Source organism: Phoenix dactylifera, unplaced genomic scaffold (assembly GCF_009389715.1).
Source record: "Phoenix dactylifera cultivar Barhee BC4 unplaced genomic scaffold, palm_55x_up_171113_PBpolish2nd_filt_p 000521F, whole genome shotgun sequence".
Taxonomy (NCBI): Eukaryota; Viridiplantae; Streptophyta; class Magnoliopsida; order Arecales; family Arecaceae; genus Phoenix; species Phoenix dactylifera.
The window spans coordinates 262,191-288,778 of NW_024067932.1; the positions used below are offsets into that span (position 1 = coordinate 262,191).

Sequence of the window (26,588 nt, forward strand, 5' to 3'; positions counted from 1 at the left end):
TCTAACCTATCTAGATCTTATACTATCTTAATTGATTTTTTAAGACTAAAGTATGAAAAATTAGCTAACTTTATCTTAATTTTTAAGACTAATATGGTCCTTTTAACCTTGCCCCAAATCAGCTAAGATATTTTAAAACTCAAATGGGTAAGAGAATGATGACATCAGCAAGGTCCGTTAAATTATTTAGCAGATCTGGAGAGGGAAATTAGCTAACCATAATTTCCATCTATGCTCACCTTGCATGTTGATACAAGTAAGCAGGTGCATTGAGACCTACTGATAGATGATCTCATGATTTCTTTATTTTTTTTTTCTTTTTACCTCTCCGTTAAAATAGCTCAGCAGAGAGAAGGATACGGAGGGTAGGAGGCTTTTCGATGCTCCACAACAATAGGCCCTGAATCAATTGGTTTCCCTAAACAGCAAAAACTGAGCGCGGGGGGGGGGGGGAAGTGGGAGGGGAGAAAAGGGGAAAAGTAGGCCTCTGCTTGGGTGCGTGAAACGGGAAGCAGGAGAGCAGGGCCTACGAGCAGAAACCACGTATCAAGAAAAGGAAATCATATCCCCAGCCAAAAGCTGTTGGTGGGAAAGTTGAATCGACTTCTCTCTCTCATGGTAACCAAAGGAAGAAAGACTCGTCATAACCAAAGGAAGAAAGACTCGTCAACTCGCTTAAAGGTGTGGCCTGACAACCACGGCATGTGATACGGATAGGAGAGAGATGGATCATTAAAGAAACAAGGGTCTCAAACAACCATAAAGTAAAGGGGGTGAGGGCCTCTCATTCCCCGGCCATTTGCTTTACCTTGAGAACTGCGAGAACTAGGGAACGTCATTTTTGTTTGCTTCGGAAAAGATTGGGCTCTGTGTTTCAGGTTAAGCTGAGATTTTCGTTTAATTATACTTGGTCAATTGATGGCATTTTGACAAAAGAAATGATCATCCCTATGATACACCCTGCAAAAGTGTTCAAATTAAAAAGTTTTTAGGAAAAAATTATGAATACATCTATTGGCAAGTGGTTGGCCTTAAAAATTTAAAAACTATCAATCATCTGTCAAAAACTTTAAATTTATTCAAGTGGCCACACTATCGATCGCCATTACAAAATATCATGGCATGAGGATGGTCGATAATTAAATTTTTGGTAAAATTTCAGGATTGCTCCTTTTACTAACTTTACAAGAGACTCTTGTTTTGGAGTAAATTGAAAGAAAGTATTTTGAATCTGCACAATTAGATGAATTATGGAGATCTGTGTAGGTGGATGGATGACAAAAAATAAAGTATTTTGAGATCTGTAAAGGTGAATGAATGTTAGATGATAGAGCGTTTTGAGATCTGTGTAGCTGGACGAATGATAGAAGATCGAGTCCTTTTGAGATATGTTAGTTAGATTGATGATAGAGGATAGAGTACCTTGGGATTTATGTAAGTAGTGGATGATAAAGGATGGAGCACATTGAGATTTGTACAAGTAGACAAATAACAGAGCATGGATTACTTTGAGATCCGTGCACGTGGATTGAATGATGGAGGATGCGCTCTCTGAGATCTGTGCAATCAGATAGATGATAGATCTGTGTAGGTGGATGGATGGCAGAGGATGGAACACTTTGAGATCTGTACAGAAGATTGATGGATGATAGAGGATGAGCACTTGAGATCTGTGCCGGTGGATGGATGATAGATGATAGAGTGCTTTGAGATTTACGCAGGTGGATGAATGACTGAGGATAGTGTGTTTTGAGATTACAGGTGGATGGATAAGATAGGATGAAGAGTCTTGAGATCTGTGTAGGGTGGACGGATGATAAAGGATGCAGTGCTTTAAGATCAGTATAGGTGAATAAATGATAGAGGATAGAATGTTTTAAAATTTGTGCAAGCAGATGGATGATAGAGGAATGAGCACTTTGAAATTTGTGCGGACAACTGGATGACAAATAGAGTGCTTTGAGATCTATGCAAGTGGATGAATAATAAAAGGATGTAGCGCTTTGAGATCTGTGCAATTAGATAGATGATAGAGGATGGAGTATTTTGAGATCTGTGCAGAAGGATGAATGATAAAGGATAGAGCTCTTTTAAGATTTGTACAGGTGCGAAAATGATAGAGGGTGGAGCATTTTAAGATCTGTGCAGGTGAATAAATTATAGAAGATGGAGCGCTTTGAGATTGCATGAACGTCACAATCTAGCCACTCTGAATTAAGAATATTTTGGTCTTTTTCTCATTTCGTTAATAATGTTAGGATCTACATAGACAATGGGGCTATATTGCAACTAAAACAAAGTTTTGGTGGTTAATTGAAATTTTTTGAACTTTGGGAGTTTAAGTGTAACTGGTCCAAACTTAAAAAAGTGTCTCAATAATTTTTTCCAAGTTTTTACCTACACAATAGAAAAGATGGCTATAATCTTATATTTCTATTAGGAGAAAGGTCTTAACTTTGTCAATTTTAAACTAATTGCTCACCCATCATAAACATTTCATAACCACCATTAAGAATGTTGAGGTTTCGTTGTGACAGAGATATATCCCATTCTCCTTAGAAATTGTTGGTTGGGTTTCCAAAAACTTTTATCCTTCAACGTAGCTATGTTTCAATTAGGAGTGCAATAAGCTAAGGAGCTTGCAACCTACTCGATTTTTACTCGAATCCGAGCTCAACTCGATTTGACTATTACCAAATTTGAGTCGAGCTCAAATAGTTTAAATAATTTTTCGAGCTGAGCTCAAATAGTAAACTCGAAAACTCATAAGTCTAATCGAGTATATATATTTTTAATAACATTATATTTTATTTATAATATATATTATTATTTAATATTTTAAAAATATAATATTTATATTTTTTAATCTGACCGAATTTCTAACTTTTAACTATATTTTCTAATTATAACCAAGGTTCAAATTCAAGCTCAAGCTCAAGTACGGCTCGGTTGATATCCGAATTGAGTCAAATCGATCTCAAATATTGCTTTTTTTTTTATTGAGTCAAATTCAAGATTGGATATTAAGACTTGATTGATCTTGGCTTGAATTTGAAGCCTAAGTATCTTGAATCGAGCCGAGCTTAAGCCTCTAGCAACTGGAGATGGCTTAGCTCCATTGCACCTTGAGTTCAATCCTCAATTGTCTGCGCCATGGGCTGCACTTCTCAGATGAATGTCACAACCAGTAAGGCTTCGATGAGATCAAGTCCCTTTCTTTCCCCAACATGAGCACCTTATTCTTTACTTGGACTGAGACTATACGCTCTTGCTTGTGACCTCGACATTCTTGAAGAAGAGGCTATCCAGCACCGTGCTTTGGGGGATGCACCCATGCGGCTATCTTGATCTTGAGATGCGAAGGTTAATTTACGTTGTTTCCAGTGGGCCAAAGTTCTCCTACTCACCTAATAAACGTACAGGGAATTATAAAGAGTGCAAGTTAATAATAAATCTTGATCTTGAGATGCGAAGGTTAAGTTACGTTGTTTCCAGTGGGCCAAAGGTCTCCTACTCACCTAATAAACGTACAAAGAATTATAAAGAGTGCAAGTTAATGATAGATGTAAAAGATACGAAAAGGCCTAACGAGATGGCTAAATGTTGCTAACCCCATACAGCAAAAAAAGAATGGTGTCAACATCAGTTTTCTGGTGTTTGACATGGTGGTGGCAGGCAGTCTCCCGATAGACAAGGATCAGCGGGCCTTCAACCTTTTCCAAATAAACTTTTAGACGCTGTGCTCAGCTAGCTACAGTGCATTGAGACTCCAAAAATTCAGCTAACTGAAGTTAATTTAAAGCTACTGCAAAAAAGATTGATGCATCAGAACATGATAAGGTTGTAACATGGAGACTATGCAGTGGCAATAAGCAACCGGGGACAATGATGAAGTAAACTGGAAGGCAAATGTGTACATCTACCACCACTGCAGTGTTCACATGCAGAAAGCTTGAAGTTGTTCAGCTTCCTCTCACTGCACAAAATTTAATGGAACTGCTAAAAGATAATAGTTTCCACGGAAGTTTATCTATATTCTTGCTTACAAGTTGAAATTAAAAGATACGTAACATGATTAACACAACCACATATATCTTACGCAGGATGATGAATGCAGAAAATGCATCTCTAGCATATGCTTGAATGGTAATTGAGAATGATACATAGAGCTGATTGTAGAAGAAACAGCTAAAACAATATACATCATTTTTCATCTCAAGCAACATAGAAGATGTGAAGTAATGCATGCGAGACAATACCATTCCTCATAATAAAGGAAGACATGAAGGAAATAGTTTATAATCGTGACAGGTAGTAGGTTCCATTGAGAAAACTACAGAATATTATGGACAACCGATAGAGGCCGACTTGTCGGTTTTCTGAACTCCCCAAGTTCATGATTTGTTTCATTCTAAGACATTGATGGTGAATCTAGGACTAACATATAGAGTGGCCTTTGGCCGACACAACTCCATTTTGACAATCAACAGCAATCAAGTGTTAAAGAATCAAAGACTGCTGGATCTGCTGAAACTGAAGAAAAGAATGAATCTCACTCCATGGAGAAGACATTTCAAATTTTGTTTCAATTCTTAAATTACTTGCAAGAATAAACGATTCTTTTCACTAAATCTATGTTAAATTCTGCAATTAGTGACAGCATAAATATCGTTTTTGAAAAGCAGGACTTTGGATCGGACAGGAATGCAATGATAGAACGGTTAACAAAGGCACAGGAAAATGCTGTCTGTTGAGTCCCACACTACATATTACTTATCTGTATAAAGAACTTGCAAATGCAGTGGTCCTCACTAATTAGGTAAGTGTCTTAATCATGTGTTTCAGAACATGAGCATAAGTATCTAGTTTTCTCAGTTAATGATATCATAATTATCATAAAATAGAAGATAGAAACCAATATTTCTGATGGCTACTCTCACAGTCAATAAACTGTCTTCCTGATTATGGCTGAACTATAGAATCCAAGGATACAGACAATTGATCAATAATTTAAGGATTGACGAGCTTATATCTGAACTTTAAAAAATATATTGTATTTTGCTCGTAGGTATTGGACAAAACATGCAACCCATTCAATAAGAAACAGAAACGCAAGCTCGTTGAAGCCTATTGCTTTCTGAGAAGTCATTCATCAAGAATCGAAAATGAAACCTCACAGAACTTCTGGTGAAAAAGTGGCATCGATATGTCTTAAACCTAAAGTTTCACACATCAGCGAGGCAAGAATCTGGAGCTCCAATTCCAAATAAAATTAGTGAGATCGCTGGTTGACTCAAGGTCCATGCCACCAACTTGAGATCCCTTAATGGCCACAAACAACTTGATGCAATATAATAGGGAATAAGAGAACCAAAAATTAAAGAAAGGAAAAATATGAAGAGGAAAGATGAGGGAATGGATGGGTGGCGGGGAGGAGAGGAGATATATGCAGGTCAGAATTGAAGAGATTTGAAGAAGATGTATTGAATTTACTGTAGCTGATACATTCCTAGAAATTACTGGCACGGCACTGAAACTATGCTGATACAATGAAATATTCAGAAGACAGTGAACTGGGAGAAGAGTTTGAATATCATCTTATTCATTACATCAAGACTTTACAATGTATGTATTTATAGCTAATTAGCCAAAGTTCAACTGTTGATTAACTGGAAACAGTTACAACAGTTTGAAATGAACTGAATTCAGTTGGGATAAACTGAATTCAGATCCTGCTAGAAGCTTATAGATCTTTCGAAAAGCTTCTGGAATAACTGGCAGCTTACACTCCCCTTCAAGCTGAAGGTAGGGAAGAGACCTGCAGCTTGGAACAGAGGAGCGAATGCCTTCTAGCAGTGAGGGATTTGGTGAAAATATCTGCCGTTTGATCAGCACTAGAGACATGAGCAATATGAAGTTCTTTGGAAAGCACCTTCTCCCTGATAAAATGATAGTCGACTTCGATATGCTTCGTTCTTGCATGAAATACAGGATTTGAAGCAAGAGCAATGGCAGAAATGTTGTCACAATAAATCTCAGTAGGTGTATCAATTGAAATGCCAAGCTCACGAAGTAGTCGACGTAGCCAAATTAACTCAGAAGCAGTGAGAGCCAAGGCCCTGTACTCAGCCTCAGTAGACGAGCGAGCAACAGTCGGCTGTTTCTTGGCACACCAAGAAATCAAATTAGAGCCCAAAAAGATACAAAAACCGGAGGTAGAACGACGATCAATTGAATCGCCAGCCCAGTCTGAATCACAAAATGCAGAGAGAACCAGAGGACCAGACTGAAAATGAAGAGAATGATGCAAGGTTCCTTTAATATACCGAAGCACCCTCTTTAGCAGCGGAAAATGAGAGATCTTTGGAGAATGCATGAACTGGCATAGGTAATTGACAGCATAGGAAATGTCAGGACGAGTGACTGTTAAATATTGAAGAGAACCTGCCAAACTTCGATACAACTCAGGGGAATGAAACAGAACATCAGGCTGACAGAAGGCTTCAAGCTTAAGTGGCAGCGGAGAAGAAACTGGCTTGCAAGTCAGCATCCCAGCCCGGTTTAATAAAGCAGTTGCATAGGTAGCCTGACTAAGATAAACACCATTAGCAGTAAAGGTTGTTGTGATGCCCAGGAAATGAGAACAGGAACCAAGATCTTTCATTTTGAATCTACCTTGCAGCTGAAGAAAAAGAGAAGACATAGCACTGGTATTGTTACCAGTAAGCAGAATATCATCGACATAAACCAAGAGATATAGAACAACACCATCACGTTTGAAAAACAAAAGAGAAGGATCAGCTGAACTGCTCTGAAAACCCTGCTCAATGAGAAAACTAGTGAACGTAGCAAACCATTGGCGTGGGGCTTGCTTTAAACCATAGATCGCCTTCTTAAGACGACAAACATGATCCGGATACTGAGGATCAACAAAACCCTTGGGCTGTTCCATAAACACTTGATCATCCAGTTTACCATGCAAAAAAGCATTTGAAACATCCAATTGACGAATATCCCAGCCGGAAGTTAATGCAAGAGAAAGAAATACTCGAATTGTTCGAAACTTGGCCACAGGACTGAAGGTTTCTGTGAAATCAACTCCATATTCTTGTTTAAATCCTTGTGCCACAACACGGGCTTTGTATCGGGCCAAGGAACCATCAGAATGCCGTTTGATCCGAAAAATCCAACGACAGCCAAGAACATGTTGTGAAGAACACCTAGGAACCAACTCCCAGGTTTGCTGATCAATTAAAGCACTGAATTCTTGTGACATGGCAGCACGCCAACGAGGATCAGCAATAGCAGTAGAATAGCAAGAGGGCTCAGCTGGAATAGGTGCAGTGCTAAGTAAAGACAAAATGCGCCGAGGTTTAAGGGAACCAGTCTGAAAACGAGTGACCATAGGGTGGCGAGCAGGCTTTGGAGAAGAAGGCAGTAAAGGAGAAGATGATAGTGAAGTAGAAGAAGAAGACTGGGAAGCAGGAACAAGAACAGAAGATGTCTGTGAAGGTGTTGTGGGATGTAAAGTAGAAGACTTTGAAGATGATTCGGAAGAATGTGAGAATGGAATAAAAACAGAATAAGGAAGAGATGTGGTCTGAGACGAGGAAAGTGAAGTCTGTTGAGAAAATGGAAACACAGCCTCATGAAATTCAACATGCCGAGAAATGAAAACTTTCCCTGATTGCAAGTTAAAACATCGATATCCTTTATGTTGTGTAGAATAGCCAATGAAAACACACGGAGTAGATCGTGGAGAGAATTTATTCAATGCTTGTGGCCGAAGCCAAGGAAAACATTGGCATCCAAATACTTTTAAAAAACTGTAGTCAGGAACACGTGGAAACAAAAGTTCAAAAGGAGATTTGTTCTTCAATAGTGGTGTAGGCAGACGATTGATAAGATAAGTGGCAGTCAAAAGTGCTTCAACCCAGAATTTTGAAGGAAGAGAGGCATGAATAAGAAGACTGCGAACAACTTCCAAGAGATGGCGATGCTTTCTCTCAGCCATGCCATTTTGTTCAGGAGTATATGGTGAGGACATTTGATGTACAATACCAGCTTGGGAAAAAAGACTTTGAAATCTTGCATTGTTAAACTCACCCCCTCCATCAGACCGAAACACTTTAATAGTAGAGGAAAACTGATTTTCAACTATGGATTTGAATTGCAAGAATTGCTGAAAGACATCCGACTTACATCGAAGAGGATAAACCCAACAAAAACGAGTAAAATCATCAACAAAGAGCACATAGTAACGAATACCCCCTGAAGATGCAACAGGTGACGGTCCCCAAACGTCAGAATGTATGAGTTCTAGAGGCTTTGTTGATGCTGTGGTACTTGATTTGAAAGGAAGCTTATGACTCTTTGCCATGCTGCAGGTTGGACAGACAGACGAAGAAGTTGAAGAAGAAAATGGCTGAATATGGGTAGACAATGTGGAAAGCACAGAGGCAGCCGGATGTCCAAGTCGCTGATGCCAAATGGAGGAAGACGGGTTTGAAGCAAAGAATGCATTTGGAGCTGAAGAAGCTGAGACCGATGATGGAACAAAGGTGAAAGGAATTCTATAAAGTCCTTCACTGCAACGTCCCTAAAACAAAGTCTTGTTGGTGTACTTGTCCTTAATAGTACAACCATCCGAATCAAAAATAAGCACACAGTGATTGTCAGCTGCTAGTTTATAGACTGATAAGAGATTATGAGAGATTTGTGGAGCATGAAGAAGATGAGACAGTTTGAAGGAATGAGATGGTGTAGGAAGGATACCAGAACCCAGATGATGAATAGGAATAGAAGCTCCATTCCCAAGTGCTACTTGTTCAGACCCACTGTAGGAAATAGGGTGATGAAGAACTGATTGCTCAGGTGTCATATGTGCCGTAGCGCCACTGTCAATGATCCAATCCCCAGTTCTTGTTGATGTAGAAGAACCTCCAGATGAAGCTTGAGAAGTTGAATTTGCTGGAAAAGCCTGAGGAGGAGTTGCTGATGATACATTGGAAGAAGAATCCATGCGTGGCCAACCTGGGCTACTGTAATTGGCATCCATCCTGTGCCAACAGTTTACAGCAGAATGACCTCGTTTACTACAAATTTGACATTCCAAGAAATTTCGCTGATCTCTATTTCGACCTGGAAAAGGCCATCCGGATGTTCTTGACCTGCCTCGTCCTCGGTTGGTGAAGGAAAAACGCCCACGACCTCTGCCACGAATTGAAAATAGTGCAAAAGCAGAGTCGACAGAGGACTGTTGTTTGTCCTTGTTAGTCAAGATAATCTCTTCACTACTTAACAGAGCATAGAGTTCATCCAAAGAAATAGCTGATGACCGAGTTCTAATGGCAGTAGAAAAGGAATCATAAGCAGCTGGAAGTCCATTCAAAACATATAGCACCACATCCTCCGTATCTAACTTGGATCCAGCTGCTGCAAGAGCATCTACCTTAGTCTTGATTTCATTTAAATACTGCTGCATTGATAGATCTTGCTTCCGAATATTGTGAAGCTCATTCTTTAATTGAATGACATGAGATCTAGTTGAGGAATTTAAACGACAGTCCAATGCAGCCCAAATTTGATAGCAATGCTCAAGATTAATCACATAGGGTAATATAGAAGAAGAAATGGTTGAATTCAAAGCCACAGCTAAGAACTGATCGGTCAAAAACCAAGCATCAAATTCAGAACTAGATGAAGATTGTTGACAAGTTGATGAACCATCTAGAAACCCAAAAAATCCACTTGCTTTGAACACTCGAGTGATTTGGGATTTCCAGACAAGATAATTTTCAGTGGTAAGTTGATTGGGTATAAGGGATTGAATCCTTGAAGTCAAGAATTTAAGTTTGGGAGATATAACCTGATCTGCAGAAGACTGGAATGCTTCATCGGATCTGGGATGATTCACTGATGCAGGTGATGCCATAGAATCACTCTCAAGAGGAGGGAGTAGTACTACAATGTCATCCGACCTCAAGGACATGAAAAAAAAAAAATCACACCTTAAGATCTTTTGATCTTATTAGTAGATCTTAATGAACTAGTGGATCATGACGAGTTGATCTGGACCCCTGCTCTGATACCATGAAGAGATTTGAAGAAGATGTATTGAATTTACTGTAGCTGATACATTCCTAGAAATTACTGGCACGGCACTGAAACTATGCTGATACAATGAAATATTCAGAAGACAGTGAACTGGGAGAAGAGTTTGAATATCATCTTATTCATTACATCAAGACTTTACAATATATGTATTTATAGCTAATTAGCCAAAGTTCAACTGTTGATTAACTGGAAACAGTTACAACAGTTTGAAATGAACTGAATTCAGTTGGGATAAACTGAATTCAGATCCTGCTAGAAGCTTATAGATCTTTCGAAAAGCTTCTGGAATAACTGGCAGCTTACAAGAATCAGGCAAGAAAGATGTGAAACCAAACTGGGTACGCCTGGTTTCTCGCATTTCTAATAGGATTCTGGCTCAGATCCTGATCCATTAACGAAGCTCCCAAAAGTATGGTTTCGCTTGATATTATGCATCTGAACACCTTCAATATATAAAACGAAGCATTGGTTTCAAAAGAAACAAATTTATGCTATTGTATCTATTGAATTTACAAGGCTCACATGTATGGATTCTATCTTTTTCGCACCTAGTAGGAACTAAATACAGCATCACTTCTACAACTATCATATTGATTTTCTTAATCTGATGGTTTCCATTTAAGAATGAATAAATGATATTTATACAAATATGTAGCATGATAGAACTGGTCATTAGCCAACGGAGTCTGGATATGATTATATTCATATTCAAATCCATTCAACAGTCTCATCTTGCCCAACTTTCAATGCCGGATTAATTAATTATATTTTAATGTGGCAGTTTAATTTTAGTACCATTAGGTAAAATTTTACAGATCCACTTGCAATAATTTCAGACATCTGCTCCAATTTCACCTGCAATTAATGCAGTAGGGAGTCCGTGCAGTTGAAGTATGTAAATGACTTGTGCATGCATTTCGCTATTAGTTCCTGCATACTACCCTCGTTTTGGTGCTTATCATCCACTCTCTGCCAGGCATACAGTTTTATGAAGAAAATGTCCGAGCTATATTATGAGCTTGCTTTATCAAATAAACAGTCAACCTCCAAACATATGCTTTCCTCACAAACCAGTGGATTGTGGTTTCAGGTATTACAGTGCATCTTCACAGAAACCATCAATCACAAAACCATCTCTTGAATCCAACTCTTCAACCACATTTCTTCACAAGCTACATGGGCTATACATGGCTTCTACAGTAGGTCTGGAAATAACCTATTGTCTCTTGCTTCTCGATGTGCAAAGCTGCTCTTTTCACCATTGCTTAATTAAATCCTCAAAATTTAGCTCCACTGGACACTTGTGAACCACGTATTAGAGGTCTGGCAGCCTCCCAGAATATGTTCCATCCTACCAATTGATCTTCATATGAGGTTTGAGATATCTTCTTTCAGGCTTTCCTGGCATATCTTTCAGTGCAACTGCGCTTTTTGAGTTTTGCTGGTCTTCCATCATATGGATTGTTCTGAAGAGATCTCTTTTATGGATTGGTTGTATCCTTTTTGTTCAGATAGTTGGGAGACATAAGATCCTCTAACTACATCAATTATATATAGATTATAATAAAAATCATTACAATAAAATAATAATGAAATAAGTATGTTACAATCATAATAATAATAGTTATGTTTCAGTAAGGGATTAGAGTAGAGTTTTGAGTTAAACTAGGAAGTGTTGCTCATGATTTTTGAGTCCAATTAAGAGTCATAGTTTGTATATTTTTCATCCAGATATGTTTGACAAATCTTTTGATTGGCTTGAGAGTTCTTTAAGTGGGTTTATGCATTATGAGTTTAATAACATATTTAATTGATTTATGAACAAAATTGCTGTCATGGTGGATTCCATGGAGCCCTACAGGTGACCCTTTAGGTCCCTCATGCTCTGTCACTTCCATTAGAACTGATGTTGAATTGAATGGGGTTTATGGAGAACTATACATTGATGCTACCATTTCAATGATCTATTGGTACATTTATTATTTGTCTCCAGTTTTAAATATTGCTATCGTAATTAGTGAAATTAACCAGCTTCTCAAATCACATCCTACCACAACATATGAACATTTGAATAGAGCTGGAAAATGTCGTGCAATCACCAAGATGGACAATGAAATGGGTACAACCGTACAAGCAATTCTTGAGCTTAATGTGATCCGAAGGAGGAAAAGAATAAGTTGAAATCAAGACCTGAAACACCAATTGATTACATTTCCTTTCCCTTAGCAGTACAAGGGAGCATAAGTTTGGGAAAACACCCCCAGAGTCACTCAAATTAACCTCAAATGAGAGGCTTCGAAGCAGATCATGGTCAGCTTGGCCCAAAAATAACTTGAGCTGGACCTAAATTGAGAGATATCGCCAATATCACTCGGGAGTAAAAGAGCCCCATTTCCAAATGTTCTCCATCATTTGAAGGTGGGAACTGACCGAGGGAAAGGGAAGGCTGCCTAAGGAAATTGGCTTGCGGGAGATAAGCTTGATTTTTGATCAGTTAGGCTAGAAAATATCATTCTAGCTAGGTAAACCTTCTCGGTCCTATAATCCCTTATTTTTTCAAAAAATGCAAGTGGAATTTCTTTTTTAAATTGAAAAGATCATGGGGAGATTTTGTCAAATGAGAACCAAACATTGTTTGAACACAGAATTCATGCATTCACTACAAGAAAATACATATTCAGCGACTAAGATTCTAGTTGCCGAATAGCCATATTTGGTCGCCGAAATCTTTCCGCGACTAGCATATCCTTCGTTGCCGAACCCTAGTCACTGAAAGGTTTTGGCGATCAATATTGTGTGGTCCCCTAAGGTACACCAACAACGACCAACGTTTGGTTGCCAAAGAAAATTATCAGCGACCAAATCTGTTGTCGCTAATTTCAACGCTGACCAAATAGCTGGTCGTGGAAGGTTTATACTCCGTTACAAAAAAAAATGGTCACTGAATATCTATCTTCCCCCGCTAATAGTTTAGTCGCAGAATGTATTGGAATGCATTGGCAACAAATATTTTTTGGTGGCATAAAGTATTAACCTGTATTTAATTAACAATTCAAATTATAAGCTTAATATTTATTTTTGGGCTTGTTCCAAATCCTGTACAACCAACACAGCCTATCCAATATCCATATTGCACAATACATTTGCTCATCCAAATAGAAGTATACACAATGTTGGAGAATCCATAATCATTCATTATAAATATCATCATCTATAAGTCTAAAGTCAAGCATACCTATTAACCATACATCAAAATGTTTCATCCATACCATATGTTAAGGTGATAATCATCACCAAACACATCAAAATGTAAATTAAAAATCCCAAAATATCTGATCTTGCTATTCATCCAAACAACCATCATGTAGACAAAAATAATCTTATACCAAAAACTGAATTCTGCTTGTAGACAACTCCACCATAATCATCTGAACAAAAGCTATCCATATACCAGAAACTAGATTTTACATGCTCATAACTCCACCATATATCTGAGAAAGCAAAAAAGAATACATAATTAATAACCACATGTGAAAAATAATAAACTTAAAATTCAAGTATAAGTTCACAATGACATTTCGCTTAATTTGGTCCAAATCTCTAAATAACCTACGTAATATAAATGAGAATACATACCAACGAGTATTTGTACCACCAGTTGAATACATGGCCCCATCATGATGGATAGATGACTTGTGCGTTTGAGTCTTTTCCTTTAAGAACTCTGTCACCAAACTTGTAAGATGTGCAATTTGCTTCTGTTCTTCCTCTCGTTCTTTCTTTTCCTCCTCATGCTCTCTCCTCTCCTGCTCCAATTGCCTCCGCAACTCCTCACGCTCCATCTTCATCTCCTCCATCTCAGCTTTAAGTTTCTGCAACTCTCCAATATGGTCTTGTGACACACGACTAGGTGTGGAAGAAGATGAAGAATTCTGTAAATTCAAGGTTTTCAGAACCATTAAACTCCTGCTGCAAAGTGTAATTTAGATTAGCATATAGCCACTACATAATAAGAAAACTAGAATAACTGTCAGATCTACTTGCATAAAAGGATTCCAAAAATATACTTGCAGCAAATTGTCTATTTTACAATAGCCAAAACTATCCCATAGACTGTTTCACAGGCAGTTCACTAAAAATATAGTCAGTACGTATTCAAAAACATATTACCTGTATAGTCATTGTTGCAACAAATGACCGAGATCCTGAATAATGATTATACTCAAGCTTTTTCCTATTCTTTTTGCCAGCTTTTGATCTCACCATCAAAAAAATACAAATTAAAAATCTAAAGAAAATATTATGATTGGCTACCTTTGGGGCATTAATACCACACAAAGCATTCCACTCATCAAGTATTGGAACAGAGAGCTTTTCTCTGCCATTCTGGGCAATGAGCTTATCAATTCCTTTCCCAACTGTCTTACCCCGCACGCGCTTTGATGATGAACCTACTAAAATACTTAAATACTTTAGGCCATAAGACAAACCTGCTAGTGATAGACAAAGAGAACGTAAAAAAAAAACACAAAACCAGAAGCGGCCCAATATATTTGGGAGCCTAAGTGAATGAGACATTTTTTTATAATAATAATAATAATAATAAATTTTAATAAGTACAAAATAGTTAAAAAAATGATATGAAAATAGATAGCTGTCAAGTATACTATTTCAACAAAGATGCATGAATCTAACAAAGATAGACAAGTCTTCAGTTTAATATAATCCTTGAATAGAAGCATGAAAAAATATAATCCTTGAATAGAAGCATGAAAAAATATTTAGTTTAAAAGAAGTTCCATCCCACCATCTCCCATCTCCCCCCATCTCCCATCTCCTCTTCGATACCCAAGTTACACCACAGCACGGCAACCCTTCAACAAAAGAATCTCCACCCTCTAAGAAGTCCATCTCCAATCCCCCTATCTTTCTTCCCGATGGCCCAGCTGGATCAGGAGTGACGTGAGGGAAGGAAAACCAAGACCAAAACCAAAGTGAAGTCCATCTCCAATCCCCCTATCTTTCTCTCCTCTGTTTCTCTCCACCCAAAACAAAACTAATATCCCCAAATCCCTCGTCGCTCTCTCTCCCTGCCGGCCCAAGAGAAAGCCCTTGCCCCAAATCCCCTTCGCCTCCTCGCTATCTCTCCCTGCTGCCCTGACGAGAAGCCCTCCGCAGTGCTGCGGCGGCAGCGAAGGAGGAGGAGCCCTCCGCGGTGGCTGCGGCGGCAGCGAAGGAGGAGGAGCCCTCCTCTTCTTCTTCTTCTCCCGCCTCGCCTCCAAATTTCCCGACAACCCCCGACGACCCCCGGCCACCTCTCCCTCTCCCCTCTCCCTCTCCCTCCCGGCAGCGGCCTCTGCTAAATTCCCGGGTTTCTGGCCGCCTCGCCCCCAAATTTCCCGACAACCCCCGACGACCCCCGGTCACCTCTCCCTCTCCCTCTCCCTCTCCCTCCCGGCCGCGGCCTCTGCTAAATTCCTGGGTTTCTGGCCACCTCGCCTCCAAATTTCCGACGACCCCCGACAACCCCCGGCCACCTCTCCCTCTCCCTCTCCCTCCCGGCCTCTGCTAAATCAAGTTCCAGAACGTACCTTGGGACGCTTGCTGTGGATGCCGAAGAGATGAGCGAATGGCAAACGGGCGAACGGGCGAGGGCGAAGTTCGGTGAAGGCGACGTGCGGGTGAAGGCAAGGAGTTAAAGCGGAATAGAAGAATAGAAAATTAGGGTTTATTTGGTTTCTCACACGTCTCCATACTTTTCTCGGCTAAATTTTTTTTAGTTGCCGAAGGTAAACCTTTAGGGATCAAAATTTAGTCGCCAAAAATTTACCTCCAGTCCGCATGAAATACTGGACTTGCGCCAACTTGGTTTTGATTTTCCGTGATCAAATATGCATTTAGTTGGTGTAGGACAGTCATTCAGTAACTAACAAGGATGCGTGCAAATTTATTTCTAAGCGGATTTTCAATCCTGCCCGTAAGATGTCCAAGAATTCCATATATTTCTTAGCGGATTTCCGTTCCCACGTCCGCATGCCGCGTATCATGTCGATCCGTATATTTATTTGACAAGGAGTCAAGCACCGAGCTCGAACTTTTAAAATTATATTATAATAATAAAAATAAAAAAGAATTTAAGTATGAAGAAAAGTTGTGGGATTGAGATTCAGTCGAAGAGACGAGGATATGCCTAAGTGAATTAAGGTGTTAAACGGCACTGTTTGAAAATAAGCAGTTTTTTTTTTTTTGAACTTAGAAATTAGCATCTTACAGGGGCTAATACAACATCTTTTGGTTTTACGGGAACCTTCCACTACCAAAAGTTTGGTCACTAAAAAACTCAAACTTTCTGCCCAATTTTTTCATCGGAAAAAGCCGCCATTCGTAAAAATTTTCCTGGACTAAATTTTTTTGAGTCGCTGGAGGTGAACCTTTAAGGACCAAAAGTTAGTCGCCAAAAGTTTTACTTCCAGCCCGCGCGAAATATTTGACTTGTGCCAACTTGGTATTGTTTTCCGTGACCAAATATGCATTTAGTCGGTTTAGAACAATTATTCAGTAACTAACAAGAATGTTGGTCGCAGATGGCTTTATTTGCAGCGACCAAACTTTAGTAGCCAAACGTTTTACTTTCACCCCGCCAACTTGGTTTTGATTTTCCACGACCAAATATGCATTTAGTCGATGTAGGACAATTATTTAATAACTAACAAAAATGTTGGTCGCAGATGGCCTTATTTGCAGCGACCAAACTTTAGTCGCCAAACATTTTACCTCCACTCCGTGTAGGACAATCAATCAGTAACGAACAAGGATGTTGGTCGCAAATAGTCTTATTTGCAGCGACCACTACTCATTTAGTCACCGAAAGTTGTTGCTGAAAGTGTATTTTCTTGTAGTGATTAGAGCATGAATTCGAGATCATAATTGATGATTTTTAGGGTTTTAAGTTGAACCCCAAAACCTCCACATAAAAATTGTGCAAACCCAAAAATAACCCTGGCAACACCATACCAAAGGCACTCCATCAATATCTATTGATATCCTCCGGAACTTTTTTTTTTGGCACATCCTCAGTATGATGGGTAGCTCATCCACCCACCCCTCAGCAAGCCCGCTTACCTCAATATTTCAAACTTCAGTTGTAACTGAGAGAAACTTAAGTTTAACTGCTAAAACAATAGAATATATGATGGAAGACTGACCAAACTGATTTGAGCATGTGGAACAAAAAGTCAAGGACACCACAATTAAGGTTATGACTTGAATGCGTCCTGAAAAAACGGACTGGGAAAGGGAAAGCCGAGAACAAATCTTTCAACAGCAAAAATCTGTTTATCGTTTGGGTATATAAATATAACAAAATACAGGTATATGTTTATTTATATGTATTAGAGTTTTGAGTAGGTAGTGTGAATGGGAACAATCCTCAAATATAACTAGGTAAAATGCACATGCATATATGCATGTGGAACTAATAGCCAACCAAAGAAAATATATATAATTAGTTCCGTTACATCCATATTGCCCAGTTATGCAAACCAAGAGAGGGTGAATTGAACTTTTTGAAAACTTTGAGTAAAATATAGCAGAATAAAACTCAATGAGTCAATATGAGCTTCAAACAAGTAATTAACAAGAGTAAATATGCAAGTGTTCAATACAGATAATTTATGCAACATGAATGTAGCAAAATTTATAGTGATTCGATGCTAATCCTGCACTTACGTCTACTCTCCAAGACACTTTTTTTTGGGAATTTCTACTATAATCTTTCTAAGACTACAATCCAATTGTTTTATCCCGGCTCACGATCAACCCAGTTGATTTTCACTTTCGAGCCTATTCCCATGCTCAATATAATCCAATTCAAAGTTTGGATAGACCTTTTCCCAAGTTTCAGTCTCTAAAACTTGTCACAACAGAGTATAAAGAATAATATGTAAACACAATAAAATACTGCTCCTTAAAGATAAATACAACGAATAAATTGAGCTTTGAATCAGTTGGTTAGCTTTGACTGAACTTGATTGCGCTTCACCAACTCTCTCAGTTGTAGAGGATGTGAATTTTCAGCTCTCAATAAATGCACTTGAATATTTTTTTTTTGAAGCTCTCTTCTTTTTCTTGGCTCAATTCATTCTCTTTCTCTTCTCTTTTTCTTTTTTTTGGTGTTCTTATGCATTTATACTATTTAGGAGTGGTTGGAAGACTCTCTTAGCCATTAGATAGGTCGAAAGAGCCGTTGTGAGTTAAAAACGAATGTTCTGATTATAGAAAAACTAGTCATTACTGTTGTCAGGCATAGAGGGGTCGACTCGATGTTTTTAGGGGTCGACTCATTATCTCTAAGAGTGTACTCATGATCTTCAGGTGTCAACTCAAACTAGCTATTATTTTTGCTGCACTCTACCTTTCTCCTACGACCATTATGGAGTCGACTTTTTTAGTTCAGGAGTCGACTCGTCTAGTGACAAGGGTGAACTCGTTATCTTTATGGGTCGACTCTTCAATAGACTGAATTTTACTGCTCTGTCTTTTCTCCATGGTCATTTCGGGGTCGACTCGCTTGCTTATGAGGTTGACTCCTGTTTAATTAGAGTAAGCTCGTATTCTTCATGGGTCGACTCACCAATATGGCAAAATTTATAGTTTTGTCTTTTCTCTATGGCCATCAGGGATCGACTTGTTTGCTTTTTGGGCCGATTCTTGTCTAATTGGAGTCTTCTCGTGTTCTTTATGGGTCGATTTGCCAATATGATGAATTTTATAGCTTTCTGTCTGCCTTCTGTGACTGTTCTAGAGTCGACTCGTGATCTTGTAGGGTTGACTTGTGAGGGTATATCAGTCTGTATTAGTGTGTGAGGATTGACTCATTACAATCTAAGGGTTAACTCTTGAGCAATTTAGCAATTAAGCGACCATTGGTTTCCGAATGGACATGATAGCTTCTTTTATCGGCTGCTTATGCCGTAGATAGCCCAAGTCGGAATTTTCAGTATTACTATGTGAGCATTGAAGGATTGCTTCAATGTCTTTTTGAAGTTGACCATCTTTGTGTAGAGCATTGAATAATTAATCTTCATTTGAGAGTTACTGAAGGCTTTCTTCTTGGTTTTCTGTAAACATTCAATCATACTCAAGGCAACTGATTAGTGAACTTTTTACTTAAATATTTTGTATCATCAAAATCAAACCTTTAGGATCGATAGTCTCTCCCTTTTAATGATGACAAAACTTTTGAGTTCCAAAAAAAAATAGTATAAATAGAGACAACATCTTTTGAAATTGAGTTAATAATTGTAAAATTTACTTTTACTCTTGTTTCAATTTACTTCTACCACAAAGTTGGCTTTATAAGTAGTTCGCCTCCTTTTTATGTATATATAGAATCTTTCAAATTACCATTTTTAGAGATATCACTACCAGAAAACACGCGTATAGTGACGGAGATTCCCGTCACTATACCGTGTTTCCGGTTACTAATATGGAATTGGTGACCGGAGCTCCCGTCACTGATTTGGTTACAAAAACACGCGTCACTAAATTATCAGTGACGGCGGAGATTCCCGTCACTAACTCCCGTGACAGAACCGCCGTCACTAAGCCGTTACAAATTCAAGAATTAAAAATTTAAGAAATTATGTATTTCCCGTCACTATCTAGTTGCGGAGTTAGTGACGAAGGTAACTTGGTCACTGATTTTGTCACAGAATGCGGTCACAAGTTTGGTCACTGATCTGTCACAACCTTTAGTGACAGATTTAGTCATCACAGACATGGTCACACATTTTGTCACTACATTTGTCATTAATCCCGTCACTGACCTAGTGATAAGTTTACCGTCACTAATTGGTTACAAACGCGCTGAGCAAAATCAATTTTTATTAACCAAAATCCTGTCACTAAGTTTATGACTGCTCGTCACAATACTTGGTAAACAATTTAGTAACCAAAATTTGGTCACCGATCACAATCTAATAACCTGGTACATTTGGTACATTGATTGGCTCATAATAATAATAATAATAATATCATTAATAGCAAAGGCATTCAACATTACGCAAAAGTCATTTTAAATGTCATTCAAAATTGGCATCAACATGTCCTGAATCCATCAAAATCAAAGTCTAAAAATATGTCATAAAGATCAACAGAGATTTCATTCCTCCTAAGAATGCAAGGACCTATCATCTAAGGCAAAAACAATCATAATGAAGCATGATCAGTAGAACCAGAATCACCATTACACCCCCGATCTGCATGCCTTGTTCCAAAGCCAATCTCTTCTCTCATCTTTTGAAGAACCTCCTCTTGCCATTTTTTCTTTTCCTGCTCAAGAATACGTAGAAGGTCTTCATGAGTGTACAGCTCTGGAGCTTGACTTGTAGAGGTGGAAGAGGATGATGATTGCCCAATAATTCCAGTGAGATCCTCTAGGGGACTAAAGCCATAGACATGGCCATGAGTTGGGACACCAGTTGCCTCAAACCACAAGTCATAATCACGTGGAGGAGCATCTGAGGTGGAGGCATCACCATATTTTTTGGAGTATTCAGCTGAATACTTTGCCTGCCAGTTGATTTAAAAGAAGAGAAAAACATTATGGTGGATCAAACAAGAGATAAACATGAGCAAGCTCAATAATATTTATGAATCATAAAAAAATTATACTTACCATGACAGCTTCACTTCTCTTATCTACATATCCTCCCATGCCTTGCTTTGTCTTATGCGTCCGATTAAAAGATTCAACTATTGTTGGCTCCCTACCTAACTTTAATTTCTACAAAAGAGAAAAGAAAAAAATCATTAACATATAATGGGCTAATTTAAGATGATTGAACAATAATATAAAAATTATTATAGAAATCTAATTGAATAAAGATATGTACCAGTCGTTCGTCATGATTGACAAATGCGATTGATCCTCCACAGTGTTTAGAGATGCTACCATTCTTCATGGTGTTTCTATTATTTTTGTTGGCTTCTGATTTCTTCTTCCATTTTGGGGAGATCCAAATATCAATTAGCTTATTCCAATTTTCTCTAGAGATCCAATTAGGGGGTTTATCACGGGCTTTATTTAAATCTCCTTTTGCTTCCAAAAGCTTTTGGCTTCTGACCCTCCCTAATGAGGTTGTCAACTGTCGCTGACAATGCTTGTCCCAAACTTGATGCACATGATGCAATTGTCCTGGAAGAATTGTGTGTATCTCCTAACAAAAAAAAGGTCGCAAGTAATCAGACTTATTAATTGGCATGTGTAACAAGGGCAAAAGTTAATGATAAGAAATATAACTTAATTACATCACCTCAAATTTGTTCCACATTCCAACTTTAGCATGTGTAGGGACCTCCCTCCATGACAACCACGGACCATTGAAAAATTGGCGCATGATAGCAACAGCTTTGTGACTGACCTCATAATCAAGAAACCTGCAATTTAAAAAATATTTATTAGAAAATAAATTAAATACTTTAAATGCAACAAACACATAAATTCAAATTAGTGATATAAGAAAGTGATATTTTCATACATTCCTCTTGTGCACCTAACAATCACTTTTCCATTTGCATCAACAGGGGCTTTAAGGGTTGGTTCTCGGCCATTGCTTTGTCGTGGATCAATCCCAAGTTCATCATTCATCTGATCCTCATTCATTATATCCTCATGATTTTGCACTGCACCATTCATTTCTTCATCGTTTATTTCTTCATTTGTATCCACCTCTTCAATCATGTCCCCATCAGGAATGTAATCATCATCATCATGACAATCCTCGACATGCTCAGGCAACCTAGAAGGTTGAGAAGGAACTTGAGTAGCAGCCAGTATTAAAGCTGCTTTTCCATTACCTCTTGGTTTTCCTTTTTTCTTGGCCATAACTGCACAACAATAAAAAGTTGTAGTTAGTTCACAATGTAAATGTCAACAAATCCAATCAAAGTAAAGAACAATCAGTGGACCTGTTGCTTTCCCTTTGCTCTTTCTCATGTCTGCACAATTATAATTTATAAGTCTAAAATTAGTTATATTAGCATTCACAAAGTTGCATGTTGTATTTTAATCTTCCTCAGCCTCATGCTCCTCTTCCTCGGTTTGTTCATCTTCAAAATCTTCTTCTTCATCCTCAAAGTCCTCTTCCATTTGGTTAGTTGTCAACTCAATTTCTGCTGCATCAATATCTTCTGCATCTCTGTTAACACCAACCAAAATGTCTGGATCATCAAGCTCATCTGTCATCGAGATTGGGGTAGGAATCCTGTGGTTTTCTTCTTGATAAAAATCAAGAAAATTTTCTTCTGGCACACTAGGAGTGAACCTACCTCTAGCTTTTGTCTTAATTACTGCCCACCACAATCTTCGATTCTTCTTCTTACCTGGGTAACCAGTATAGAACACCTGATGTGCTTGTTGAGCTAATACAAAAGGATCATTGGTTGGAAGTCTTAGTTTGTAATTGATCTCAACGAGGCCATGTTGAGGGTGCACTTTCATACCCTTGTCTCTATCATACCAGTCACATTTGAATAACACTACTTTATTACCAACCCCAAAATAGTCTAACTTGATAATGTCAACCAACATCCCATAATAGTCACTCTCAAAGTCATTGTAACTGCTTCCCTTAATGCACACACCACTGTTGAAGGTTCTTTTATCCTTTCCATATTCTTTAGTGTGAAATCTGTACCCATTCACAAAGTAGCCTTTATAACATTTAACTTTATTCCCAGGGCCATATGATAGGTCCTTTAAGCGCCCATCAACATGATTTTTGCTGTCATTAACCTAGCATGATAAAAATAATATCGTAAGAATAAATCAAGAGAAAGTCTAATTTATTATTATATTTATGAATTATGTACTCACATATGACCTAAACCAAGCCGGAAACTCCATTTCGCGACGTCTTTCCAAATCTATTTGGCTTATATTTGGACAAGATTGCCGGATATAATCATCAAAATACCTACAACACAAAAGCTAGAATCACATATATTGTACTCCATATGCATTTTTAAGGATGATTATAATTAAGTACTTGTGTAACTTACTTTCCAAAAGGTTGAACCTCCTCACAATTCAGAAGAACATATAATTCAGCAGCATTAAACTCCTGAGTAGTTAAATGCCTTCCAAAAGGTTTCCCAAAAGGCCGACCTTGATGAGCAAAAATTGATAGACGATCCACGAGATCAAACTCCCCTTCGTCTTCATTACGGAGAACTTGATTTAACCTCGTTTGTATAGAAGGCTCAAAATAATGCGAACAGAAAGTTGATATTTCTTCTATGATGTAAGCCTCGACAATAGAACCTTCAATCGATGCTCGATTCTTTACCTTCTGCTTTATATCATGCATAAGCCTATAAATAAGATTAATATGTTAATTTCTCAAATTTAATAGATACAAAAAAACTATTTAATAAAATTATAGAAATTGTTACCTTTTAAAGGGGTACATCCATCTGTACTGCACGGCCCCCCCAACTTTAGCTTCATAAGCTAAATGAACAGGTAAGTGCTCCATTGAGTCAAAAAATGCAGGAGGAAATATCTTCTCAAGTTTGCAGAGAGTTACCACAATATTTTTCTCAAGAACCTCCATATCTTGGACACGCAAAGTTGTGTTGCATAAATCTCTAAAGTAACAGCTTAATTCTGTCAATGCATCCCACACTGGTGCTGGCAATACTTCACGGAATGCAATTGGAAGCAATCTCAGCATGAAAACATGACAATCGTGACTTTTTAACCCGTAAAACTTATAATCATCCAGGTTAACACACTTCGATATATTTGAAGCATATCCATCAGGGAGTCTTAACCCTTTCACCCACTCGCAGACCTCCATTGCTTGGTCTTTGGACAATACATAGGAAGCTGGAGGCTTAACTAGCTTTCCATTAACAAATTGAATCCTCAACTTGGGACGCTTGCAATACAGCTCTAAATCTTGCCTTGCTTTCACATTATCTTTAGTCTTCCCTTTTACATCCATACAAGTGTAAAATATATTGAGAAACACATTTCGAACAATATGCATGACATCTAAATTGTGTCGAATAAGTAGTGTATGCCAATAGGGCAACTCCCAAAATATGCTCCTTTTCACCCAATTATGATCTTTACCGAATCCAGGAATGGTGTGCTTAGGAGCTTTCGAACCAAAAGTTACATTAGGCAAGGCAAAGACCCTATTTTTCAACTCCTCACCAGACAGTCGAGGAGGTGGGGGGTCTGTCTCTATTCTACCATTGAAGAAACCATCAACTTGGTATCTGTATGCATGGTCCATGGGCAAGAATTGACGATGGCAGTCAAAAAAAGAAGTCTTCCCACCATGTTGTAGTGTAAAAGTTTTTGAGTTCTCCATACAATACGGGCATGCCAACTTTCCATGTGTACTCCATCCTGAAAGCATGCCATATGCAGGAAAATCGTTGATAGTCCACAATAAAGCTGCCTTCATTTGAAAATTCTCTTTTCTAAAAATGTCATAAGTAGTGACCCCTACTTCCCACAATATTTTAAGTTCATCAATCAAAGGCCTAAGCAAGACATCGATACTTTTGCCGGGGCTCTTAGGTCCAGAAATGACTAAACTTAGAAAAATGTAGGGTCGTTTCATACATATTGATGGTGGAAGATTGTAAACTGTTACGAAAACTGGCCAACAGGAATAAGGACGAGCTGATTGGCTAAAAGGGTTAAAACCATCTGTACATAACCCAAGTCTCACATTACGAGGCTCGGTAGAAAAGGATGGATGAATGCGGTCAAAGTGCTTCCAAGCCTCCCCACAAGCAGGATGCACCATCTCATCTGAATCACCTCCCTTTACATGCCATGACATGTTTTCAGCCGTTCTGCTTGACATAAAAAGCCTCTGAAGTCTTGGTGTTATTGGAAGATATCGCAACCTTCTATAAGGAACATCTTTTCTCCTACCACCACCATCATTTCTTCTGAGTTTATATCGAGGATGACCACAAATAGTACACTCAATCAAATTCTCTGTTTCCTTATAGAATAGCATACAATTATTCTCACAAACATCAATACTTGTATACTCCAACCCCAACTTCCGAAGCATCTTCTTTGATTGATAGAAATCAAGGGGCAGCTTCTCACTTTCCGGCAACATATTCTTCACTATTTTCATGATTCGATCATAGCAAGATATACTCATATTAAATTCAGACTTGCAATTTAATAATTGAGTAATAGCAGATAACTTAGAGTGTTTTTTACACCCTTCCCATAAAAGTACTTCTGTATCTTTCAACAAAGAATAAAAATCTGCAGCATCCTTATTTGGCTCTTCCTCATGATTAACTTCAAGTGCACTACTCAAATGGAGTTCCTCTTCTAGACCCATAGCTTCCATCACCATGGTTCTATATTGCTGACCATGTTCACAACCAACATCCATTGATGTGGATGCTTCTACTGCACTTGTACTTACAGGAGCAACTGCACCAAGTAACTCCCCATGTGCAAACCATGTTGAATACCCCGGTGTAAACCCCTTTCTCAACAAATGAACATTGACCATATCACGGTTAAGAAATTTCTGGTTGTCACATCTCATACAAGGGCATCTAATCTTATCACCACTACAATACTCTAACTGAGTAAATGCAAACTCAAGGAACCCTTTAACTCCATCACAGAACTCAGCTCTTATATAACCATTTTCACTAAGTCGGTGGTACATCCAATTACGATCAACTGACATAGTTCCTCTAGAAATCAAAAAAATAAAACAACATTAGAAAGCCTAGAAAATATTAAAAATCGGGCCATTAAAAAACACGAAAGGCAAGATCATAAAAAATGTAAAAGAAACAAAAACTGGTATGATATTTATGAAGATGAGAAGTTATCATAAGAATGACAAAAATAAGTCATTCAATCTTGTCGTAGCATCATTGACATTAAAAAAGCATTCAATCTTTATAAAAAGCTGAACATAACGAATTAATCTTTACAAGTTATCTCTTCATTCATCTAATACCAGCAATATTCAAAAAGCATTTAATCTTTACAAAGACAAGGAATACAAGTCAAATCATCCAAATTTACATATGGAATACTATCTGCTTCACATAGAACAAATGTCAATATACATGATCGCCTCTGATGCTAGGAAAGCATGGCACTTCTTAGCAAGCTTTTTTGACCACCTTCTTGATTGCACACTAGAAATAAGTCACAACCATGAAGCAACACTATTTTCCACCACTTTCCATTTTTTCTTGCAGATGAACAATGATTGTAGAAATGAATAACATGACGAAGAAATTAAAATCCATAAACTTTACAGAGTCAAGTTAAAGTTTTGAGAAAATTTTCAAAAATGTAAACCAATGTCATAAGAAGCATGACTGGCATGCTTTGAAGTACTATTCAACAATTATGAAAATAAATTTTGCAAGTTGATGAAGAATCAATAATTGAT

General features: G+C 38.1%; 2 protein-coding genes across 7 annotated transcripts; both read right to left on the bottom strand.

The window, feature by feature from the left end:
- Window positions 1-13,289: 13,289 nt before the first annotated feature.
- On the bottom strand, window positions 13,290-15,853 carry LOC120106297 (ribosomal biogenesis protein LAS1L-like). 6 transcript variants are annotated; one of them, XM_039119278.1, is made up of 4 exons: window positions 15,708-15,852; window positions 14,287-14,567; window positions 13,753-14,048; window positions 13,290-13,607 (listed from the first exon to the last, which is right to left on the bottom strand). In XM_039119278.1, coding segments are annotated over exons 2-4 (393 nt in total). In that variant the 5' UTR covers window positions 14,383-14,567; window positions 15,708-15,852; the 3' UTR covers window positions 13,290-13,606. The 6 variants fall into 6 exon arrangements, 4 of the variants coding, with proteins under 4 accessions (XP_038975206.1, XP_038975205.1, XP_038975204.1 ...); XM_039119277.1 differs by having other exon boundaries at window positions 14,287-14,570; XR_005508481.1 differs by lacking the exon at window positions 14,287-14,567 and having other exon boundaries at window positions 13,753-14,082; window positions 15,708-15,853.
- A 7,714-nt stretch (window positions 15,854-23,567) lies between these two features.
- LOC120106299 lies at window positions 23,568-25,865 on the bottom strand. Its single transcript, XM_039119279.1, has one exon. The coding sequence runs from the start codon at window positions 25,863-25,865 to the stop codon at window positions 23,568-23,570; it is 2,298 nt and encodes a 765-aa protein (XP_038975207.1).
- Window positions 25,866-26,588: the final 723 nt, after the last annotated feature.

Bases quoted from the DNA above. Each gene is read 5' to 3' on its own strand.
- LOC120106297 (XM_039119275.1), bottom strand. From the start codon at position 14,694: ATGTCTCATTCACTTAGGCTCCCAAATATATTGGGCCGCTTCTGGTTT. The intron at 14,049-14,286 runs GTAATATGTTTT...TTGAATTTACAG, and splicing joins TTGCAACAATGACTATACAG to AATTCTTCATCTTCTTCCAC.
- LOC120106299 (XM_039119279.1), bottom strand. From the start codon at position 25,865: ATGTCAGTTGATCGTAATTGGATGTACCACCGACTTAGTGAAAATGGT.